This window comes from Sarcophilus harrisii, chromosome 1 (genome assembly GCF_902635505.1).
Source record: "Sarcophilus harrisii chromosome 1, mSarHar1.11, whole genome shotgun sequence".
Taxonomy (NCBI): domain Eukaryota; kingdom Metazoa; phylum Chordata; class Mammalia; order Dasyuromorphia; family Dasyuridae; genus Sarcophilus; species Sarcophilus harrisii.
Genome location: NC_045426.1, coordinates 695,053,587 through 695,078,786, shown reverse-complemented (window position 1 = coordinate 695,078,786; position 25,200 = coordinate 695,053,587). Strand labels below are relative to the sequence as shown.

The 25,200-nt window shown below is 39.8% G+C and overlaps 1 protein-coding gene across 12 annotated transcripts in view; it reads left to right on the top strand.

The window, feature by feature from the left end:
* The window catches only part of NOS1 (nitric oxide synthase 1), a 415,858-nt gene that overhangs the window by 222,389 nt on the left and 168,269 nt on the right, over positions 1-25,200 (top strand). For 10 of the 12 annotated variants that reach the window (XR_004231301.1, XM_031948666.1, XM_031948665.1 and 7 more), the window contains 11 exons: positions 76-250; positions 3,364-3,502; positions 5,266-5,344; positions 10,612-10,805; positions 12,371-12,540; positions 14,009-14,219; positions 15,459-15,546; positions 17,510-17,631; positions 19,415-19,563; positions 21,440-21,634; positions 22,080-22,198. Coding sequence is in view for 11 of the 12 variants with exons in the window: in XM_031948666.1 (XP_031804526.1) it covers positions 76-250; positions 3,364-3,502; positions 5,266-5,344; positions 10,612-10,805; positions 12,371-12,540; positions 14,009-14,219; positions 15,459-15,546; positions 17,510-17,631; positions 19,415-19,563; positions 21,440-21,634; positions 22,080-22,198 (1,641 nt within the window). In the remaining variant the exon portion in view is untranslated. Of the gene's footprint in view, positions 1-75; positions 251-3,363; positions 3,503-5,265; positions 5,345-10,611; positions 10,806-12,370; positions 12,541-14,008; positions 14,220-15,458; positions 15,547-17,509; positions 17,632-19,414; positions 19,564-21,439; positions 21,635-22,079; positions 22,199-23,946; positions 24,002-25,200 lie in introns of all 12 variants that reach the window. The other 2 variants (XM_031948671.1, XM_031948673.1) reach the window with 1 other exon arrangement.

The following is a 25,200-nucleotide window of genomic DNA, read 5'->3' as shown; positions in this document are numbered from 1 at the left end:
TATGTTAGGCACAATGCTAGGAAATGGAAATAGAGAGAGACAGAAAAAAATGATGTTGTCTTGTCCTGCTGGCAGATTCTCAGTTTTTGGCCTTGGATCGAGGGCGTACCCCCACTTCTGTGCCTTTGGCCACGCAGTGGACACCCTCCTTGAAGAACTTGGCGGGGAACGCATCCTGAAGATGAGGGAAGGGGATGAGCTCTGTGGTCAGGAAGAAGCCTTCAGAACATGGGCCAAAAAGGTCTTCAAGGTAATAGGTTTCCTTGTCATGGGAAGGGGACTTTGAATGAATCTGGATCAAGAGCAAAAGTTCTAATGTAATCCACCTTTGTCAAAGAGGGTAATGGATAAATTTTGGGGATGTGGGTTTGTGAATTTGGGGGGAAAGTTGTGAATGTTTTGAAAACTTGTTTGATATAAGTGGTTTCCCCTGGAACTCGTGTGTTATTTTATTTTATGCATTTAAAAACATGATTCTGAGAAGGGATCCATAGGTTCCACCAGATTGCCATATATCAAATGGACATAAAAGTGGTTCAGAATTCCAATGTTCTAAGCCACATAAATCCTAATTTTTATTTTTGTTGTTCTACCTACTATATGCCGACCATTGTGCTAAACATTATACAAGTATTATCTCATTTAATTCTCACAACAACAGAGACAGAGAGAATGAGAAAGGTAGACTGCCAATTGTGATCAAGAGATGTGTGTGTGTGTGAACACACACACACACATTTAGAAAGAGAGGGACAGAGGAAGAAGAGAAGAGGGAAGGGAAGGAGAAACAGAAAGAGAGACAGAGACAGAGAATGAGAAAAGTAGACTGCCAGCGGTGGTCAAGAGGTGTCTGTGTGTCTGTGTGACAGACAGATGGGTAGAGACAGAAGGGAAGAAGGAGGAAAGGGAGAGAAAGATACAGAAACAGACAAAGAGGGGTAGAGTTTAACTAGGAATTCAGTGAAGCATTTATTTAGTACCTACTGTATTTCAGGCATTATGTTAAGTTATGCAAAGAAAAACAAAAGGAAAATAATCTTTGCCCTCCCAAAGTTTACTTTCTATTGGGAGAGATGATGTTCTAATGACTATGTTAATAAAGGATCCATTCAGAGGAAATTAAAGACAATCTTAAGAGGAGAGAGCCCTAGTGGATGGGGTGGACCAAAAAGAGGATCCTGTGAAAGATAAGATTTGAGCTGATTCTTGAAGCATCATTACCCTTGATGAAGCTGAAACATTAGAACAACTTTCAGAGTGAAAGAATTAATGTCAGATGGTATGCTGAGTTGGGTTATCCTCTGATCAAATCTTAGTACCTGCTCTCCACCAGACACTATGCTAAAGCACTGTTTGTGATACAAAGAAGTGCCTTCCCTCGAAAAGCTAATATTCTAGCAGGGATAGACCCCTCACAAAAGATCTTGTTTTTCAGTCATGTCTGTTTCTTTGTAACCTCATTTAGGATTTTCTTGGCAGAGATATTGGAGTAGTTTGCCATTTCCTTCTCCAGTCCATTTTACACATGAGGAAACTGAGGCAAATCCAGTTAAGTGACATATCCAGAGTCATGTAGCTAGAAGGTATCTGAGATCATTTTTGAATTCAGGAAGATGACTCCAGGCTCCATATTCTATCCATTGCAGTGCCACCTAGCTGTTTCTCACAAAAGATATACCTATTCAAAGACATTTTTATAACGAGATTGCTATATATTATTATTTACTAAGTAGCATCATAAATTTAAAGCTCAAAACAATCTCAGAGATCATTTTTTCCAATCCCCTCATTTTACAGCTGAAGGGGAAGAATTTGGGAAGGGGAGAATCATTGGAAGTAACTTAAATGTCCAGCCATAGAGGAGAAAAGAATAAATTGTGGGACATTAATATAGAGAATCAGTGTGAGTGTAGATGGAGAGCCTACCCTCGAAGCCAGAAAGATCAGGGGTGCATGATCCTGGACAAATCATTGATCTCTATTTGCCTCAGGTTCCTCAGCTGTAAAATGGGCATTATAGCAGCACCTACTTCACAGGGATTTTGTAGAGATCAAATGACATAATATGTGTAAAGCACTTAGCACAGTATCTAGCACATAGTAAGAGCTATAAAAATGCTCTTTTCCCCATTAGGCAGGGGCTATCTTTTGCCTTTTTTATACTTCAGGATTAGAATAGTTCCTGGCAAAAGTAGATGCTTAACAAATACTGATTAATTGCTATTCCCAGAGGAAGTCACTTACCCTCTCGATGCTCTCAGATATTGTCTGCCTGTAAGTGGGAATTCTTTGCTAAAGAATATTCCTCCACTCTAAAGTTCCCTATACCAATAAATTCTTAAGTCCAATCTTATTCCCTATTTTAATGAAACAGGATAGAATAATTCAATTAAGACTGACAAGTAGGAGCAGTACAGAGAAATCTGGAATGACCTGTGTGAAATAATAAAAAGGTGGGGAGAACAACATCAATTGCATGGAGGACACATCAACTCTAACCATTTAATAGACCAAGTTTACAAGAAGCAGCATTTATAGTACAAATGGTACAGATGTAGTGTTGCAGGACCTGGATTTCAATTCTGCCTTGGATTCTTGCTGCCTATGTGACCCTAGACAAGTCACTTCATGTCTCGCTGCCTCAGTTTCCTCATCTATAAAATGAGGATAATATCTTAAAAGATAACCTGATAAAACCTTTTTGAGGCTCAAACAGAGGAGGCAACTTGGAGTAGGGCTATCCTTGGTGTCAGAGGATCTCTGACTCTCCAGTTCTGCTATTTGCTGCCTCTTCAATTTTGGGCAAGTCATTTTACTTCTTTCTGCCTCAGTTTCCTAAAATGAGAGGGTTACATTAAGTGGCCTCTAAAGCTCCTTCTCAAATTCTTGATCTATGATCCATGAGTTGGAATCCCAGCTTGGCCCATTATCTGACACTTGTGTGACTTTGAATAAATAACTTAACCTCAATCAGTTTTTCACTTATAAAAATGAGGGAATTGAACTAAATGCCTTCTAAGGTTGCTTCCAAATCTAAAAATATCATCCTAGCTAGTAAATAAAAAATTAATAGAATAAATGTAATTATAGCCGAGGATCTCTTGTTAAAGAGCCTCATGGGGATGAAGGAGAAAGGAGAACTACTCAAAATTATCCTAATATAATATACATTGCTATTAAGTATAGCTACTCAGTGAGTACATTTTGGCAATAATGGTTACATGTCAAGTTTTTAATAAAACATTGAATTTATTTAAAAGTGCCGGGTATTTAGGTAGGAGCTGCCTGGGAAAAGGGAGGGATCCGGGGTCCACCACCCTAAGGAATGATGGGAGATTTCTGAAAACTCTTCACATGCTACAGGCAGCCTGTGATGTGTTCTGTGTGGGGGATGACGTCAACATAGAGAAAGCCAACAACTCCCTCATCAGCAATGACCGAAGTTGGAAGAGGAACAAGTTCCGGCTGACCTATGTGGCTGAAGCTCCAGAGCTCACCCAAGGTAGGGACCCATGCCCTTCCCCTTCTCTTTGGCACTGATAGTGCCAGCCATGTCAAGCTGAATATGTGTGTATGGCTAATGAGAACAGCTAACTGACACTTAAAGGTTTGCAGAGTGCTCTGCAAACATCATCTCATTTAATCCTCACAACTACCCTGGGGCTAAGAGTTATTATTATCCCCATTTCATAGATGGGGAAACTGAGGTTGACAAAGATTAAGTGACTCACCCAGGGTTACATAGCTGATAAAATTCTGAGGTAAAGTGTGAACTCAGTTCTTCCTGATTCTACATCCAGTGCTCTATCCATTGAACCATCTAGCTATTAATAAAAATCTCATCTTATATCCACTAGGGTTTCCATATTGGAGAGCTAAGATCAGATATCAAAATTCACTAGTGCCCAGGACAAAAAGGAATCTCTTTTTAGGTCTCCTAGACTCTCCTTATTATACATCTCACCACCACAGCTCTTAATGGCTTCAACTGAGTGATTCACTCATTAAATGAATTAAATATTCATTAAATGAATACTTAATTAATTTAACTAATTAATTAATATTTAATTGTAATAAATGCTAGGATGCAAAGAAAAGCAAAAAAATCATTCCTATCCTCAAGGAGCTTACATTCTAATGACAAAGACCACTGATGCCTATAGGGTAGCTAGGGAGCACAGTGGGTGAAGTGGCAGGCCCTGGGGTCAGGAAGATCTGAGTTCAAATCCAATCTCAGACACTTACTAGCTGTGGGACCCTGGGCAAGTCACTTGCCCCTGTCTGCCTCAGTTTCCTTGTCTGTAAGAATTAAGTGGCAAGAGAGATTGTTTCCAAGATCTCTTTCTGCTCTATGTGTGCCTGGTAAAGCATTCCAGACACATGAGCTGGTGTTATCATTCTGCATTCAAGGGATGGAAAGAAGATAGGGATGACGAACTGGGGAGGATCTGAATCTTCCCTTGTCCTCAGTTGGCTCAGGGCAAGCTGCAGTGCGTCTGCAAAGAGTCCAGGGAGGAGGGGAAAGAAGCAGTGGAAAGTTATTCTAAAGGGATGATGAGGCATCAGAAAAGGTCCTGGGCTGAGGTAGAAGTAGGTAATGGAGGTAAGGAGCTGCCAAAAGCAAGGCCAGTAATAGGATATGATTAGCGACAGCCAGGGGGCTCAGTGGATAGAGCACTAGACCTGGGGTCAGAAACAATTGAGTTCAAATGCTGCCTAAGATACATACTAGTTGGGGGGAACCCTGAGGAAATCATTTAACCTCAGTCTATGGTTTATTCATCTGTAAAATGGGGATAAATATTCATGTGTAAAATTGGGATAATTGCCCATATTTCCCAAGGTTGTGATGATTAAATGAGATAACATTTGCAGAGTGCTATGTAAATGTTAGCTATTGTATGATGTGGGCAGCTAGGTGGCACTGTAGTGGACAGAGCACTGGATCTAGAGTCAGGAGGACATGAGCTCAAATGCTGCCTCAGACACTAGCAGTGTGACCCTGGGCAAATCACTTCCCCTTGTTGGCCTCAGTTTCCTCATCTGTAAAATGAAGAAAGAAATGACAAATTACTCTAAGCAAACCCCAAATGAGGTCACAAAGAGTCGGACATGAATGCAAATTCTGAATAACAAAACTACTATATGATTGCAGCCCAGCTGAAACCAAGGTGGAATGGGTGGGGTAAGGGGGGGAGGGGGGCTGGCTTAAAGGTGGCTTTGGTGACAACTGGCAGCCCCCAATCAGAGATTTCTTCTTCCTAGGTCTGTACAGCATTCACAAAAAACGAGTATCTGCTGCCCGGCTCCTCAGCCGCCAGAATCTTCAAAGCCCTAATTCCAGGTAAGAACCCGTCTCTCTACCCACTGTTCCACCCTCTTTGACTTCTCTCTCCTCCTCCCAAAACCATCCTTCTCAGAAGGAAAAATTTTCTCTCCAATTCTCAACACTGAAACAGGGTCTCAACTTTCTGCTCACTCCTGATTTTGCTGTGTCTTCAATCCCAATTTTCTGTCTGTCCCCTGTGATAGAGAGTGAAGGGTGGTGGCTATGATGGGAAAAGGAAAACTGAGGGCTTGAGGATATGAGTGAGGCAGCTAGGTAGTATGGTTATTAGTGTGTCAGACCAAATCAGGAACATCTGAGTCCAAATCCCACCTCAAACACATACAAGAAAATCACTTAATCCTCTCTCAGCCTCAGTGTCCTTATTTGTAAAATATAGTCAATAATAGCACTTAGGGTTGTGGTGATGATTAAATGAGAATATTTGTAAAGCACTTTGTGAATATTAAAACACTAGCAAAGTTCCTGTTGTTCATTCATTTTCAGTCATGTCCAACTTTTTGTTGTTTCATTGGGGTTTTCTGGGAGAAGATACTGGAGTGGTTTGCCATTTCCTTCTCTGACTCATTTTACAGATAAGGAAACTGAGACCAACAGGATTAAGTGACTTTTCCAGGGTCACAGAGCTAATAAGTATCTGAGACCGGATTTGAACGCAGGCAATTATGAGTAGATTCAGCACTCTATCCATTATTCCATTTAATTCCCCTTATTATTAGCTATTGTTGTTGGTGTTCTTGAACCTACTATCAGCCTCAAAGATTGACTTTATGCATAAGAATTAGAGAGTTGGAAAGGGCCATGGGGGCCATCACACAGAGAAGGTGAAGAAATCCTGATTTACAAGAAATAAGTGAGTATCAGAAGACATGTTTTTGGCAACAGACCTCCAGTTATTGCTAGGAGCTTTCTCACATGTAGAAAATAAACACTGTTATTTATAGGACTGACAAAATTAAAATGGCAATGGGTAACTCCTATCAAGAAGGCCAGGCTCTCTATCCCCCTTTTTTAAATGAGAAAATCTCCTTCTAATTGAGAAAAGACCATCATAGTTGGATAGACAATGGAACCCCATGGGACCATGGGATCTTCCTTCCTGTTGTCTTACATAGAAAAACATGGAAAAAGGAAAGCATGATTTTAAAACTAATTGGACATTAATTATTTCAACACTTGTAGAAGCAGACACAGGCAAAAATGATCCCCCAAACTCATATACCATATCTGTAAGGCTACTGCAGGAGCTTTGGATCCATTGTTACCTTCAGTCAGTAAATAAACAATCCACTTATTAAATGTTTTTCCATGTACCCAGCATTGTTCTAAGCACTGGATCTGGGCTCTGGGAAGGACTTTTGACTGTAAATTAAGAGATCGAAAATACAATTGCATAGAAATTTTTTCATCAAGATTTGTGAATGAGGTTAGAGACAGGAATAGATCAGCGTTAAAGATGAGTGTGCAAAGTATTAGTCTGTCCCTAAGTGTTTACTTCTTTTAAAGTATGTTCTAAAAGATTCTCTTTTTTCCTATTTAATATTATGTTCTCATCTTTTAATAAAGAATTCTTTTATATATTTGTTTTTAAAGAGTGAAACATGAAACAACTAGTACATAGTGGACAGAATTCCAGACCTGGAGTCAGGAGAACCTAAGTTCAAATTGGGTCTGACATTTAACACTTTTTAGCTATGTGACCCTGCACTTAACCCTTGTTTGCCTCAGTTTCCTCATCTGTGAAATGAGTCATTAAGAGTTTGACACGCATAATTAACTAAACAACAACAAAGAGTGGAAAAGTATGTTACTCCCTCTTCTCAGTTAGCCATTCCTTTGGTGGAAGTCTGCCTATCCAAGATCATAAGACCACAACCAAAGTATCACCATTCACTCAATGGCAGGCAAAATACTAGGAGAAAATCAATAGTCTCTTGAGCCCCAAATCTACAAACCTTAACAGAAATCAGAGAGAGTGACATGACAAGAGAGGCAAGCATTGAGCTATCAGTGCCCCCCCTCACCCAAAACCCAGAAGACATTCAAGTATGAATGCTTAAATGCATTGTGGATTATAAGTCAGAAAGGCAGGAAAATGATGTGTACCGAAATGGAGATTGAATGTACTGAACCCCCCCTACTTCCCTCCCTAGACAACAAAGCAATTCAATATAGGTTAAACATGTGCAATTCTTGTCCAAATGTCCCTCTTTTAATGAACCTTTTATGTACCAATCAAAAACTGATCGACTCTTGGGTCAATTCATGGCATATCTCACAGATATCAAAATCTAGACGAGCAGTTTAAAAACAAAGGCATACTTGAGAACACCAGTCAGAAACTGGCCTAGCTAGGATGGTGGAAACCTAGGGAGGCTATACTACATCATGGAAAGAGCATTGGCTCTAGACTCCAAAGGCCTGAGTTCAAATTATACCTATTACATTTACAACCTATGTGACTTGAAGCAAGGCACTTACACTCTCTTGATCTCAGTTTACCTTTCTGTAAAATCAGAGACTTGAACTGGATGGCCCCTATGGTCTTCTATTTTTAGCTCTCAGTCCTCTCATTTCAGGCAACTAGATCCCTTAACTTAATTGTTCTGTGCCTCAGTTTTCCCATCTATAAATTGAGGGCTCCCAATTCTGGGATTCCATGATCGTTCCTTCCCCTAGTGCATAAACAAGTCTATGTAGGTGTTACAAACTGGGAGAAAAAACATCTAAGGGAAGACTACAGTGGGGCAACCCCAAAGTTATTGTTAGTCTAGAGAATTGCCCGTGTCACCCATGGTAAATCAATAACCGGCCCCGATGGGAAGACAAAACAAAAAGACAAAAAAAAAAAAAAAAAAAAAAAAAAGATTGCAACCATAACTGGGCCCCTATGTTTTATGCTGCATCAATAGTGCCCTTGGAAAAGGTGCCCTCTGGCCCCCGCCCTGTCGAAGGAACAGTGCTGGGTCCACCCACACAGCCAGGCGGGCTTCCGTCCACTGTTCCCAAGTCCGCCCATGCCCTTATCTATCTAAGCACATTTTGATATCTACAAGAGGGCCAGCATGAGGTAGCCCAAGAGTTTCACCAACTAAGCACATTTTGGGTGAGGGGAGAAGAACAGCTCATCAGGCTCCGGGGCTTCAGCATTTCTCCTCCGCAGAAGGAAGCAACTGCAGGCAAATGAGATTTTTGAAAGAAATCACGGTGATTCTGGGAGGAAGCAGAAAGTGATTACATCGACTTTTGAGAGGCCATCACCAGGATGTGGTTTGGCCAAATGAAGGAAAGAATTTTCCTGTCTCTCCCCCCCCCCCCCACCCAATTCCCAACTCCCCAAGAAAAAAAAAGAATGCCCACAGTGCCCCCTGCTGGCTTCCTATTTATAGGTTGTGAGTATCCCAGTTCCTAAATCTGGACTGTGTAATTGATGTCAATTCTGCTGCCCCTCAAGGTTGGTCTAACCTTTGTGAGAGAGACTCTGGAACTCAGAGGAACAAGAGACTTATTCAAGATTAAACTGGTCCTTCAACTCAACTGTTTAATGGCCCCAAAGTCCAATCAGTACATAAGCTATATTCATTACAGATGAGCGTTGCTTTAATATATATATATATATATATATATATATATATATATGTACATACATACATATATATGCATATATATTTATAATGTGAAAATATGATCTGATAAAGTGTAAAATTAAGAGAAGCTAATCTGCATTACAAAAGGTCCATTTGACTAATACTAAGTTTCCCATGAGAGATAGTGAATGGATAAAGAGGCAATAGTAGATAAAGTCAAACACATAGGAAGACCTGAGTTCAAATCCAGTCTCTGACATATACTGTCTGTGTGACTCCAAAAAAATCATTTAACCTCTAAATGACCTAGTCAAATAAGGACACGTGTTTTGCATGACTGCACTTATATAGCCTTTATCAAATTGTTTGCCTTCTCAATGAGGGAGAAGAGAAGGAAAAAAATTTGGATTCAAAATTTTTTTAAATTAATGTTAGAATTGTTTTACATGTAATTGGAGGGAAATAAAATAGTAAATAAGTATATTAAATTATAAATGATTTAGTCAAGTCTTCAAGAATATAAGTTGTAGAACCTCTATTGACAGAGGAAATAATCCTCCGTGGGAGTTCCTTATAGCAATCCTTTTACTAAATCAGATCAGATCAAAAAAAAAAATCTCCCCATATATTTATGTATTAATTTATGTGTCATTTATAATTTTTTTTAAAAAAGTTGAAGAGAAAAATAAATGCTGTGTTCTAAATGTCTAGGTCAATGAGCAACGGGGCTGGAGTTGGGGAGAGAAGGCATTTATGAAATTCTAATGCAAGTCAGTGAAAGAACTTGGGTTTGACTTACAAAAAAGTGAAATGTGAAACTTTACAGGACTGCAGTCATTGTGTAAAATGAGATGCCAGTGTACCCGTGCTAAAAGTAGTACAGGCTAGAAGAAGGGAATTCTGGGAATTCCTGGTGGGAGGAGGGAGACACATTCAAATTAGCATATGCTGAATTACTCCATGACTCAAGGCAAAAGGGAGTCTGAAAGGAAGTGTGACAAAAATTATGAAAGAAAAATCAAGAGGCTGACTTATATATTTCCCTTTCTCTGACCCCTCCACCACCCCAGTGCAGGGCCATACTGGTCACCAAATTCAGTTTGATCCAAGCAGGACCTGAGAGTCATAATATTTTAGAGCATACACTAGTTTAGGAGTTTGAGGATCTGGATTCTAAATGCACCTCTGCTCTTCATGAATGGGGAAGACTCTGGTAAAATTATTTTATTTTCCTGAACTTTAGTTTTTCCTCTGAAAGGTTGGATTACATGGCTCCTGAGGTCTCTTCAAGTTCTCACATTCTAAGATTCTAGGAGGAGGAGGTTTGGGGACAACCAATGAGAAGAGAACAAGTTGTATCGGTTTGTTAAAATGCTTGTAGGTCCACAGATCTCTTAGCCTTGTGAGATAGTGCTACCCACTACCACCACCCAGGGGAGCAAGGATTTTGTAACTTACAGAAAAAAGGATCGATTGAACTAGAGCTATGATTGCCCAGCACAGAACCTTTCAAACAACAGGCACTTCATAAATGCTTGTTGAATTCAACAAAGTCATTAGCCTCAACTTTGAATCATTTACCCAAGAAAGAAGCAGCTAAAAATCTGAGGGATGACTGAGGTTAGTTGTAATGGGTGTAATGGCTTTCATTAAAATAACTTGCAAATCTTCCTTCAGTCGTTCAACCATCTTTGTGCGTCTCCACACCAATGGGAACCAAGAGCTGCAGTATCAGCCTGGGGACCATCTAGGTGTATTCCCTGGAAACCATGAGGACATGGTGAATGCCCTGATCGATCGACTCGAGGATGCCCCTCCTGCCAACCAGCTGGTGAAAGTGGAGCTTCTGGAGGAGAGGAATACAGCTTTGGGTAACTGTGGGGATGCTTGGCCCCACTCCCTAGCCATGTTCCCCAGGGAGTAGCATCGTTTCTCTGGGATATCATGGACATGGCTCAAAGGCATAAAAAGAGATTGTGTGGCATAAGGGTGAAGTATTGGTTACCATTCCATCTCAGGTACCTAAAAGCTACATGGCCTTAGCACTTAATAACTATGCTTCCACCACCTTGGACCTCAGTTTTGTAAAAAAAAGAAAAAAATACAGTGGTTGGACTAAATAGCCACTAAGGTCATTTTCAGCTCAAAAATCTATGATTATATGATCCTAAGTGACACCAGTTGTTTCATTTAAACCTTTAAACTTCTGGCAGGATTCTCAGAAAAGATTTGCTCTCTCGCAGTGAGACAACTTCTGTCTAAAAGACCAAATAGATTCTCATTAAGGGACCTGAAACTTCCAGGGATTGATCATGACTCTCACTAGTACACTTCTTCTCACAGTGCAGAGTTGACTAATTTTCCCTCTCTTCTTCCCTCTGATGTAAAGAATAAAGTCTTGGGCAAGAAGTGAGGAAGAACTAGGTTGAATTCTCACCCATGACTTTTAATAGTTCATGTACTATGGGCAAGTTCTTTGTTGAATCACATTTTCCCATTTATAAAATGGAAAAAAGCCATATTTCTCATAGAGTTTTTAGAAGGTTCAAAGGAAGGAGATAACATATATTAAGCACTTTGCAAACTTTTAAATGCCATTTGATGTCTATTGAAAGTATTATAGTAGCTAGGTGGTGCAATGGTTAGAGCATTGTGTGTAGAGTTGGAAGACCTCAGTTCAAATTCAGCCTCGGATACTCACTAGCTCTATGATCCTTAAGTCACTTAACTTCTTTCTTTAACTATAAAATGGGAAATATTACCAACAGACTTTCAGGGTTTTGTAAGGATCAAATGTGATAATATTTGTAAAGCTCTTAGCACCGTGCCAGGCATGTAAGCACTTAATAAATGATTATTTCCTTTCTTCCTTCATGGCATAGTGGATACAGACGATAGTTGTAAGGAACAAATAAATAGAACATCCTATCTCTTATCATTGCTACACAGAAAATCCACTATTAAAATTATTGCATCCATTGGTGATTACCCCCCTCCCTCCTTTGCTTTGCTTACCTTAAGGTGCCATATAAATGTCCCCTGTTATCATTGTTACATCCATGGAGACTTCCCCTACTTTTCCTGGTAATGTATGGGCTTAGAGAAACAGCATTGACTAAGGACTGATGGGTTAGACTCCACATCAGGAAGACCCTGAGTACCTAAAAAGTATTTGATGCTGGGCAAGGGCTGCTATGCCCATCGTCATTGGCAGAGGAAGCTCTCCCCAGGAATATCCAATACGCAGCCAATCACAGGTTCGGTAAACGATAAGGACAGAGACAACATACTTACTTATGGAAATGCCCCAGCTGCCCCCTCCTCCAGAGTATCAGCTGCTTGGAGGCAGGAGGGACTTGGTCATCTCCTCTGTCTGATGTGTGCTTTGATGGGTGAATGCCAAGTGATTGGGATGAATGACATTGTCTCCATACAGGTGTCATCAGTAACTGGACAGATGAGCACCGGATTCCACCCTGCACCATCTTCCAGGCCTTTAAGTACTACCTGGACATCACCACGCCCCCAACACCCCTGCAGCTACAGCAGTTTGCTTCATTGGCCACCAATGACAAGGAGAAACAACGACTGCTGGTCCTCAGCAAGGTGAGAATGGAAGTCTCCTTGGCCCTCTGGTTAAATCTCAGCCCGTGATAGGGAAGTTCCACAAGATGTGAGTCAACAATGAAGACACCTAAGAAGGTCTTGGCCTTTTAGGAGGGACAGGAACAAGAGATCTCTGTTCCAGTTGGATCATATGGAGAGGAATGGGTGCATTTCTGGGTATCACACTATGAGAGAGCAGAAGATACAGTTGGGAAAGGAGTGGACACATTTGGAAGAGGAATGGATGCAGTCAGGAGAGGAGCGGATACAGTTGGGAGAGGAGTGGATACAGTTGGGAAAGGAATGAATACATTTGGAAGAGGAATGGATATAGTTGGGAAAAGAGTGGATACATTTAGAAGAGGAGTGTATACAGTTGGGAGAAGAGTGGATACAGTTGGGAGAAGAGTAGATACAGTTTTGAAAAGAGTGGATACATTTGGAAGAGGAGTGGATACATGTGAGAAAATCTAGAGACTGATAATCAGGAAGCAAAGATATACCCATGAAGGTCAGTCAAAAGAACTGAGGATGTTTAACCTTGGAGAAGTGAATACTCAGAGGGGCTGTTATCTTCAAGGAGGAGTGTAGTATATTGGAAGAAGCACTAGCTCTGACAAGGAAGAATCTTAGCCCAAGAATTGCCTCAGATATTTGTTCCTCTATGATGTTGGGAAACTTTTCAGGGCCTCGGGTTCAGAGAATCATTGCTTTGGAAATGGAAGGGATCTTAGAGCCCATCAAATCAAATCTCCCTCATTTTTCAAATGAGGAAACTGAGGCCAAGAGATTAAATGACTTCATGGTCCCAAAGTGAGTGTCTCAGGAAGGATTTGAATCCAGGTGTTGCTGACTTCAAATCCAGTGCTATCCACTATACACTACCTCCCCTCTGGGATCAGCAATGTGGGGGAAGGGAGAGGGAGGAAGGAATAAGTGATGACTCCGTGAGACTAGGCTGGGCAGAGTCCCCCACCCCCGTGGAACTTTCAGGATTCTCTTTGAGCCCACAGTCCTTCTCTGGACTTCCTGAAGTTTCTATCAGAGAGTACAATCCATGGTGTTATAGAAAGAGCACTGGAGGGCAGACACCTGGGTTTAGATATGCTTATGCACTTACTGGACTTGAATTCACATTCTGCCTTAAACTATATGACCCTAGATAAGTCATTTAATCTCTCAACCTTAGTTTCCTTATCTGTAAAATAGAAAGGTTAATAGCACTGACTTGATAACGACCAAATGAGTTAACACTTGCAAAGCACCTTAAAATGTTAAATATTATTATTACTACTGCTATGACTTTAGCCATCTCCCTTCCTTTCTTTGGGACTCAGTTTCTTCTGGAAAATAAGAGCGGACTAAATGGTCCCTAAGGTTCTTTCTAGTTCTCTGAGATCCTTTTGTACTCTCAACTGATGACCTAACAAATTGATTCAGACTGCTTTTCCCCCCTCCCTTGGTGCAGGGATTACAGGAGTATGAGGAGTGGAAATGGGGCAAGAACCCCACGATTGTGGAGGCCTTGGAGGAATTCCCATCGGTGCAGATGCCATCCACTCTCCTGCTGACCCAGCTGTCCCTGTTGCAGCCCCGCTACTATTCCATCAGCTCCTCCCCGGACATGTACCCCGATGAGGTGCACCTGACTGTGGCGGTTGTGTCCTACCGCACTGGAGGTAGGCAGGGTTGAACCTTTGCTCCTACTTCCAAACTCCCTCTCCAGGCAGTAAAGTCAGAGGTCAACATTGTGCTCCATAAAGCACTAAACCATCCTCCCTTCCTGCAACATCAATAGCCAAAAAACCCTCCCAAGAGTAAAGAGAGAATAAAGGAAAAGAAATGTGAATAACAGCCAAATGAGAACTATCCTAGTCTTGGAATCAAAAATTCTGAGTTTAAATCTGCTTCTGACAGTAGCTTTGTGACCTTGGGCAGACCACTTTATTTCTTCTTCAGCAAAATGAGAGGCAATCAGATGGCCCAAAAGGTAGAACATAAAGTCTAGAGTCAGGAAGAACTGAATTTGAATCCTGCTTCAGTCATCTGCTAAGTGTGTGACCTTAGGCAAGTCATTAATCATTGTCTGCCTCAGTTTCCACTTCTGTAATATTAAGATAATAATACCCTTGATTTTCCAGCATTGTTATAAGGATCAAATGTGGAATAACTTGTTAAATTCTGAGAGAAATAAAAAGCTTTGTATTTATTTGGAAAGTGCTTTGTAAATCTTATAACATACTATAAATACCAACTATTATTGTTCTTGTTATTATTGTTGTTGTTGATGATAATGATGAAGATGATGAAGGTTAGACTAGATAAACTCTAAGACCTCATCCAAGCCTAAACTTATGATCGTAAGAACTCCTCTCTACCAGCTGAGTCACTGAGTGAGAGATTATGAAGCCACCAAAACTTGTGTGCCTCCATTCAGCTACTCTTTTGAATATTTTTGTTATCTCACTGGAGCATAGATTTAGAGTGGAAGGGTCCCTTATTTTATAGAGGAGGACACTACGGCCCTAAAAAGGTGAAGACATTTGCCTAGTCACACAGCTGATAAGATTTGCCTAGACTCACACATCTGTCTGACTCTTAGACTCTATTACCAAAGGTTCTTAACTTCTTTTAGCATCATGGAGCCTTTGGCCAGTCTAATGAAGCCTCTGGACCCTTTTCAGAGTAATAAAATGTTATAATACAAAATACATAGGATTACGAATGAAACTAATTCCATTGAAATATAGTTGTAAAATATTTTTAAAACAAGTTCATAGAGCATGATTTAAGAACACATGCACTAAAGTATTTAAGGGCAGATCCAGATTGCTCCTTCGGGGATGGGGTTCCTGGGAGGGGGCTTGGTGGCGGCAGTTGGGCAGCCAAACCACCCGTTTCTTGTATTTCTTTGCCAGATGGGGAAGGACCAATCCACCATGGGGTCTGCTCTTCCTGGCTCAACCGAATACAACCAGAGGAAGTAGTTCCTTGTTTTGTCCGAGGGTAAGTGACAATTGGAATTCGAGTAGGTATCTACCACACAGAAATGCCAGTTTAAGTACTTCCTCTCTGATTCATGGGGTTAAAGTATGTAGGCAAAGAAATCTTTCCCATAAATAACGGACTACAATGACCTTCCCTGTTCCCAGGAAAAGAACCATTCAGAAAAGCAGAGCAGTCACAGATGGATTATTTCATACATTTCAACAATAGGCCCACTCAATATATTGCTCCCCCAAACTGCCAGATGGCCCCTGATCTCATCTCTACTTCTTGCTATCAAATGATGGAGCTGAGCTTTCAAATATATAACTTACTGAAGGGAAGGGAGGAAGGAAGGAAGGAAGGAAGGAAGGAAGGAAGGAAGGAAGGAAGGAAGGAAGGAAGGAAGGAAGGAAGAAAGGAAGGAAGGAAGGAAAGAAAAAAAGAAACACACTTTAAGTGTCTATTAAGTGCCAAGCAAACCCTCAGTCTTCTCGGGGTGGCCTCCCAACCAGCCTTCTGAAAAAGATTTACTTTCAGTCACCCATGATGACCTCCTGTGTAGCAAGGGAAATCTCCTGGCAGAATGGGCAGATGAAAACAATTTGTTCCAATGGCCACAAAGTGGCTGAAATAAATACTATGGAGCACTTAGAGATTACTCCAATATCAAAGATGCCACAGTCATTCATGACTGCTTTCCAGGCCATCACCAATTATCCTGACTTTTAGTACTGCCACTGAATGTCCATGACTGAGTGAGAGGCTGGTGACTTTGTGAAACTCTGCCTTGTTTAAATCTAATTCACATTCAAGTCAGGAAACCATCATAATGCCGCTGGTCCTCTTCAAAAACAAAGGATGAGCAACAAGAAGGAGGGTTGAGGTATCAAAGGATCTGGGTTCATATCATGCTTTTTGATGTATCCTTAGGCTAATCACTTCACATATCTGAAACTCAGTAAAAAAAAAAATGGGAGAGGTATACTCAATGATTTCTAGAGCTCCTTCCAGCTCTAAATCTATGATCATTTGTATGACAGCTCTAAATCATTTGTATGACAACTTGCTAAATTCTGAGAGAACTAAAAAGCTTAGTAAAACATGGCTCCAGTCTTCCAAGCTTATAGTCTAGTTGGAGAAGACATCCACACAAAGATATTAAATTATAAAATTCCTATGAGAGTGCAACAGAACATGAGAGCTCGGCAGAGGAGGCAGGGGAGCGTCATTCATAACCTGTGAGTCAATCAGCAAATATGTGTTTACTATGTTCCAGGACCTATGAAGGGGATTTTTTAAAAGGCAAAACCAGGTTGATCAAGGAAGATTTTTCTGGGGAAAAAAGAAATATGTGTGTTGAACTTTACCAGATTAATTTTCTACCTCAGCAAAAGCCACATCTCCCAAGAAATGTGTTTGTCAGGTTTAGGATTCTATAAGAATTTAATAGATTTAGAGCTGAAAGTCACTAAGAGGCTATTGAGTTCAACATGCTGCAGATAAAGAAACTGATGCTCAGAGAGGCTGAGACTCATCATGGGTCATCTGGTTAATGAGTGTCAGAGGTGGGATTGAGAGACAGGCTTTCCTAACTCTAAGTACAGAAGCAGAAGGGTCAAACTCACACATCCTTGATGTCTGCTGCAAAACTCCTGAATGTCTCCAGAACCAGATTAAAATATAATTAGGAAATGTTTAAAAAACAAAAATAAAATATGACATGGATAATGTTCATTTATGTTTTCCAGGTCAATTTGGAGTTGTTTCCATTTGAATTTGACACCAACAGCTTCTATAATATCTACAAATTCCAGGGAGTTTTTAAATCAGTCTGAATTCAAATGAGATATTTGTAAACTCTGTAGTACAGTGTTTTGCACATAGTAGGTGTTATGTAAATGCTAGCTATTGTTATCACTATTATTTAGTTAGTTGTTGCATGTTTATTTGGAATTGAAATAAGTTCTCATTCTCCATCCAGAGCTCCCAGCTTCCACTTGCCCCGAGATCCCCAGGTACCCTGTATCCTAGTTGGCCCAGGCACAGGAATAGCACCTTTCCGAAGCTTCTGGCAGCAAAGGCTATTTGATATTCAGCACAAAGGTGAGTTATGGCCTACTCTTTTAGCGTTTGCATCCCACGTACTGAGGAGAAAGCACTAAATGGTTTCAAAGATTAAGAAAGTAATCAGACACCTGTACAATCCAGTAGGATTTCTAAGCCTGTGAATACAAGACTGTCTACATCCATAGGTGAAGTGGTCACCTCCACCTAGATGACAAAATCATAGAAATTTGGACTGAGTGGTACTTCAAAGATCCTCTAATCCAAACCCATTGCTTTAAAGTGGCACTCAATAAAGGAAAATCATTCTCCAAGGTCAAGTGGTAAGCATCAGAGCTGAGAACTGAACCTAATCTAAGCCCTCCCATTCTATATCCAATGATCCAAATCCTGAAGAAAGGCTCCTGTATCAAAAAACAGTTACCTGTGTTTTTTTAATTCATTTTGATTAAGTTGGTTTACATCAGGGATGCAAGGATAGTTCAATATAAGAAAAATTGTTGGTATAAATCATGTAAACAGTTTGTTTTAATATCTATTGTTATTTCAATAGTTGTAAGAAAAAGTATTAAACAAATACAGTGCACATATGCTAAAATTGATTAAAAAGCTTCAGCATAGAAGAGTCCTCATTTAATATAATCAAAAGTATATTTCTAACACAAAGAACTAGTATTATTTGGAAAGGGAAAACACTGGAAGCATTCCCAGTAACTAAAGAGGTAAATCAAGAGCGCTTCTTCTCCCCACTATTATTTGATGTAGTTTTAGAAATGTTAACTACAGCAATAAGACCAAAGTGAAATTAAAGGTAAAAACAGTGACAAAAAATGAATCATGATTATTCCTGTTTGCATGAAATTTGATGATTTACTTGGAAAACACAAAAGCATCAATGAATAAACTAATTGAGATTATTAATAGCTTCAGTAAAGGAACAGGATAAAAAATAAACCCATGAAAATCATCAGCATTTTTCCTCTGCAAAAGAACAAAAACTAAGAGGAAACAATAGAAATAGAAATTCTATTTAAAGTAATTACAAAATATATAAAGTGTTTGAGAATTTGTCTACCAAGACATATTTGGGATTTATGTAAATACAACTATAAAATGGAATATTTAAAGAAATTAAAGGAAGATTTAAATAGTTGAAGATATATCCATTGTTTATGGTTGAGTCATATTAATGTAATAAATACTGACTCTAAGATTACTGTCTCAGAAACTATCTAATCTAACCCTGTCATTTTATAAATGAGGAAACTGAAGCTGGAAAAAAAAATATGTGATTTGCCCAAAATAATATAGGGAGCATCAGAGAGAAATTTGAAACCAAATCCTCTGTCTCTAGGAACAGTATGCTAATAAGGAAGGGAGAGAGGGAAGGAGAGAAGGAGGGAGAAAGGAAGGAAGGAAGGAAGGAAGGAAGGAAGGAAGGAAGGAAGGAAGGAAGGAAGGAAGGAAGGAAGGAAGGAAGGAAGGAAGGAAGGAAGGAAGAGAGGACTGACCAACTTATTATTCATTGGTATATGGAACTCTCTGGTGAGGAAAGTCCTATTACCAAAACAGGTTCTGCACTTGCAACTTAGGGAAATGTTTATAGTACTAAGAAGTTAAGAAGGGTTCAGGGTTGCTGAACCCAGGTCTTCTGGCTTCCAGATCAGCTCTCTATTCACTATACCATACTGCTTCTCCAATAAATAAATATTACTTTAGCAATGTTTATAACTACCGCTACTGCAATGATTATTATTTCTACATGGGCTTCTCACCTAATCGACTGGTAGTGTTCAGTGACCTGAGTTTTCCTGACCCCCAGGCATGTCTCCATGTCCCATGGTCCTCGTCTTTGGGTGTCGGCAGTCTAAGATCGACCACATCTACAAGGAGGAAACCCTACAGGCCAAGAACAAAGGTGTCTTCAGAGAGCTGTACACGGCCTATTCCCGTGAGCCAGACAAACCAAAGGTAATTAATCCCCCTGCTTCTCTCATGTCCCAGTATGATGTACACGTGCTTGGAAAGTCATTCTCTCTCAGGGCTCTCTCCTACTTTCTAGTTCCATGGACACTTAAGCACTCCAGTGATCTCAGAGTGTCTTCAAGGACCTCAAGTCCTTGTCACATGAAAAAAAGGTCTAAATTTTTTTTCTGTTTAATCCCAGAGGGCAGAACAAGAAATAAGAATAAACATTTATTAGGGACCTACTGGGTACCAGGCACTCTGTTCTCAGTACTGGTAGTAGAGACTGAAATAAAACAGTCCTGCCTTCAAACTATAAGGAAGAGGGGGATGTGGAAATAATATACAAATAGATACAGAACATATATAATCATTGTAGGATAGAGATCATTCTAAAGCTGAAGGCATTGGGAATATAGTAAATATGGAGGAGATGACATAATCAATCTCCCCCAACTGTTAGTCTCAAGAAGAATGACTTCACTGGATCTGTTCTAGAAGCTAAAAAAGGAAGAGGATATTTTTATGGGACTGGATTCTGGAAAAATTATGTTATAGGATCATGGATCTAGAAGAGGAAGGGTCCTTAAAGCCTAATGAATTCAATCATTTCATTCTACAGAGGATGAAACTCCATTCCAGAGATGGGCAGTGACTTGCCCAGGTTTCCATAGCTAATAAGTGTCTAAGGCAGGAATTTAACTCAGACACGCCTGATTCTAAGTCCAAGATTTTGTCCATTATGCTGCAGTCTTTTCACATTTTTAGAAACCATCAAGCTTTTGGCATTTCCCACCAACAAGTTTTTTTAAATACTGGTGAGTCCTGAGGTATTTAGATGGCTCGATAGAGCTCTGGGCTTGGAATCAGGAAGACTCATCATGAGTTCAAATCCACCCTCAAACATTATTACATGGGGCAAGTCATTCAATCCTGTTTGCCTCAGTTTTTTCAGTCTATAAAATGAGCTGGAGAAGGAAAAGGAGAACAACTCCAGCACTTTTTACAAGAAAACCCCAAGGGGACCATGAAGTGTTGCCCGTGACTGAAAATAACTGAACAACAATAAAGAGTTTTGAAAGGAACTAGGGAGCCTAAGAAGCTAAGATGAGGAAGGGGAGCCTTCCAAGCACAGAGAACAGTCTACTTTTCAACATCTGGCACTACTCAAAAGTAGAAAGAGTTGCCTTCAGAATTATAGGCTTTTCTTTCACAGCAGGTTATTGGGGGAAAACTAGGTAACTGCTTATTGGGGAGTCTTGTTCAGCTATGAGTTGGACAAGATGGCCTCCAAATTTCCTTCTAATTCTAAGACTTTGAGATTCTTAGAAGAATAAGAAGCAGGAGTCGTTGGGGAAGAGTTTCTCAACTTTAACAGGGAAAGGGGATATAAGTCCTTTGAAGCTTCCTAACAGGTACTTATACAATAGTGAGAAGGAAAAGGCAACTTTACTAGGAGAAGGAACCTTTTGAAAAATGAGGGAGTTGCAGGTTGGCCTTGGAGAGGAGTTGAGAAAATGACTAGATAATATAAACAAAGTGTTTTTCAAATCTTAAAACACTATATAAATGTTAGATATTATCTTTGTTATTATTGAATATCATCATTAATAATAATAATAATAATAATAATAATAATAATAATAATAATACTCATCTACTGCTATTCTTTGCAAAAGTAGGAGATTAGGGGTAAAAAAATGTCACATATGGTTGATTGGTTTTACCAAATTTCTTTTTCCCTTCCTTCTTTTTAAATTTTCATCATAAGGGATATATTGATGGCTTTTAAAAGAAATTGTTTGTTTTTAAAGAAAGGAAATAGAGTATCCAAGGTTTAGGACTGGTTGGGCCATTGCTATTGACACTCTCTTCCCCACAGAAATATGTACAGGATGCCTTACAGGAACAGCTGGCAGAGACTGTGTACAGAGCCCTGAAGGAGAAAGGGGGTCACATCTATGTTTGTGGAGATGTCACGATGGCCGCCGATGTTCTGAAAGCCATCCAACGCATCATGATCCAGCAGGGGAGGCTCTCAGCAGAGGAGGCTGGGGTGTTCATTAGCAAACTGAGGGTGAGTGGTAATTGGCTATTCTGAAATCTTTTACAGTTGAACCATTTCATAGACCAAAAAAAAGCTGAAGGTGTCATTTCAATATACTATTTGGAAGGAACTTAGAGACAGCCCTATTCAATTTACAGTTGAATAAACTGAGGCCCAAAGAGTTATTAGGATAAGTCTTAGTAGCAGAGCCAAGTCTTTTAATTCAAAAGACAGTCTTTTCACTACACTACCTCTGTCCTAATCCAACTCTCTTATTTAACAAAAGAAAAAAATCAAGGACCAGCAGGGAAATTTACTTGTCTAAGGTCTCATGACAAGTTAGCAACAAATGTCTATCACTGATTCACATTTTTAGAAACCACCAAGTTCTTGACATTTCCCACCAGCAACTGGGATCTTGTGAGATTCTAGAGAACTTGTCCCTAGACTCAAAACCAGTGTTTCTATCCCTTAGGATGACAACCGCTACCATGAAGATATATTTGGGGTCACCCTGCGCACATATGAAGTGACCAACCGCCTTAGATCTGAGTCCATTGCCTTTATTGAAGAGAGCAAGAAGGACACTGATGAGTAAGCCAACTCTGTTTCTATGGAAATCTCAGGGACAAAAGGCAAGCACAACTTAGGCTAGAGCTAGAACTAGGGTGGAGCAACTGGGACTTTCACCAAGGGCACCAATCTTTAGAGGGTTCTAGAAACAAATGTTTTTATTTAGCTTATATAAATAGGTGATCATAACACTTATTTAACAATAATAAATTAGTGAAAATAGAATGGTACAAGATGATCTGCTATCTTCCCCCTAGGCAACTACATCATAGAGGAGTTCCTCCTTGGCTTGACTCCACCATAGACTTAGCAACTTCCCTATCATCAGCCTCCTCATGTCCTAAGTTCTCCATTAATAGGATTTTATGTCAGGATGTCTCTCTACCAGCCTGAATTGAATTTCTTTTTTTAAAATAATTCATTTTTGAATACCTTTTAATGGAACTGTTAGATAGTTCTGACTTAGACACAGAATGTTTATCCTAACTGCTGAGACTGCTCCCAGTTCCATCAAGCACATCTCTTAAGATGATTTCTCTTTGGATTATGGCTCCCCATTTAGCTGAATAACAGGTATTCCTGACCAGTTTAACACTTCCCACTGTGTTCTTGCTTTCAATACACCAGCTTCCCCGACTAGAATATAATATACATACAGACTATTTGTGCCAGACCTATGGGAGAGTCTTCTGAGATTGAATTGATCTGACTAGCCAGTTAGCCACTTTGTATATTGATCCAACATAATGATGTCATTTTGGTCCTCTTTGAGTATGAAGGACAACAAGCGATTTTATTTGGGGATAGGGAAGAGAGAGGGGACCTGTGGTTTTACTCCTAAAAAGGAAACTCACTCTAGTTATGTAAATTGTAGCCTACTCTACAACTTAAGAGTCTTATGATGTTTGAGGCAGAAGCAACTAGGTGGCCCAGTAGCAATCCTGGACCTGAGTTCAAATGTGCTCTCAGATATTTAATAGTCCTAAATCCTAATAATCCTAAAAATCCTAATCCTAAATACTAAAATCCTTAATCCTAATCCTAATTATGTAATCCTAAAAAAGTCACTTAACCCCTTAATGTCTCAGGTGGCTTTTTTTTTTTTTTTTGAGACAATCAAAATGAAGGGCTTACGTGACGTTTTTAGGATTACAGGACTATTAAGTATCTGAGATCACATTTGAACCAGAGTCGAGCAGCCAATTTGAATCAGAGTCAAGACTCCAATCCAAATCTTCTTACCTCTTAGACCAGCTCTTTATCTATAACACTGCAATAGCTTTCATGCAATCATCTCATGAATAAAAGGAATAACTCATTGCATTCTGAGAATGTCATCCACATGCCCTGCTCCAGACACCTACAGATCTTAGATTAAGTTCAGAGTTGAAAGGGACTTCTGAGGTCATCTAGTCCAAAGCTATTTAAACTGTGGATCATAATCTGAATGTGGAGGATTGAAAATTTATGATTGATTATCAGTAAATATCACAAGATCATATTGTAGTGAATGGCAGGGCAGGGATTTGAACCCCTAACTTCTGACTTCAGGCTCAGTGCTCTTTCCACTAGAGACAGCAGCATGATGTAGTAGATAGAGCACTAGACTGGAATCAGTAAAAAACATGATTTCTAATCCCACCTGAGATACAAGCTGTGTGACCCTGATAGGTCAAATCATCTTTCTGGGCTTCAGGTTCCACATCTGTAAAGGGTTGGACTCAATGACCTCGATGTTCTCTTACAACTCTAAATCTATGATCTTACAGGAAATGCCTGAAAGCATGACAAAATGAGAAGATATCACGTCCCTGCTGGCTAAAAGTAAGGTTGACTTTATTGTCATCCCAACCTTATCATTTCTGACCATAATTTTAAGTCTAAAATATGCCATTCCATATAACACGTACTCCCTCCAACTTAAGGTGACCAAATGACCTCTACTTCCCAAAACTTTCAGATTCAATTGTCTTGAAATTGAAATAGGACTCTTAACCACGACTCAACTTCTTCTCAGATGTGTATCATTGTGGTGGGGATCCTGAGTTCTCCAAGACCATGTCAACAAAGTGAGATCTTGGGCAAGTCCAAGCCAGCAAGGCTTTCATATTTTATCAGCACCATAAGTCTATTGTCTGAGGACTAGCTTAGCTGGGTTGAATGATGTGCCCCAGTAGGCCGTCTGTAAGGTTTTTGACCACAGCAAATCACTGGCCGAAGGGAGATGACTATATGTATGTTAGCAAAGGTACCAACCCTCCAAAAAAAACATGGCTATTCAATGCACTGAAACATCTTTGTTTTTTTTTTTTTCCTTTTTAATGCCTAACATATAAGTGACTTTGTTTCTAAAACACAAGGTCTCCTCATTTTCCCCCCAAGATAAGAAATCATCTTGGGCAGATCTAGATAGATTGTGATCTGAAACCTTGGAAGGAATTCCTCATCAGTGAGACCAAGAGATTTTCCCCCATTGGAGTAAGACGATAATTGGCCAATCAGGAACCAAAAATATTGGGATTTGTTTTTAGGTTTGGGTTTGGGATTTTTTCCTCCTAGTAAGTTTCATTTGAAGTCACAGTGAGCCATATAACACATAGAATTTTGAAACGTTTTTCTCCCTCCTATCATACTTCATTGACTATAGTTTTAGTAACAGTGTTTTTGTTGATTCTTTACGATTGCTAGTTCCTTTCACCTATCCCATCAAAATTACTTTGTATATATGTTGATTTCTCTGTGGCTGGATGTTTTGCCCAATAGATGGTAAGCTCCTTGAGAGCAACAGTCATTTCATTCTTTGTCTTTGTATTTCCAGCCTCTTGGCACATAGTAGGTACTTTAAAAATGTATCTGGAATGAAGGAAGGAAGGAGAGAGGGAGGGAAGAAAGTGAGGTAAAAATAAAGGGAGGGAGGCAAAAAGGAAGGAATAAAAAAGGGAAAGAAGGGGGAGAGAGAAGAAGGAAGAGAGGGAGGAAGACAAAAAGGAAGGAAGAAAGAAATGGAAAGAAGGGAAGGAGGG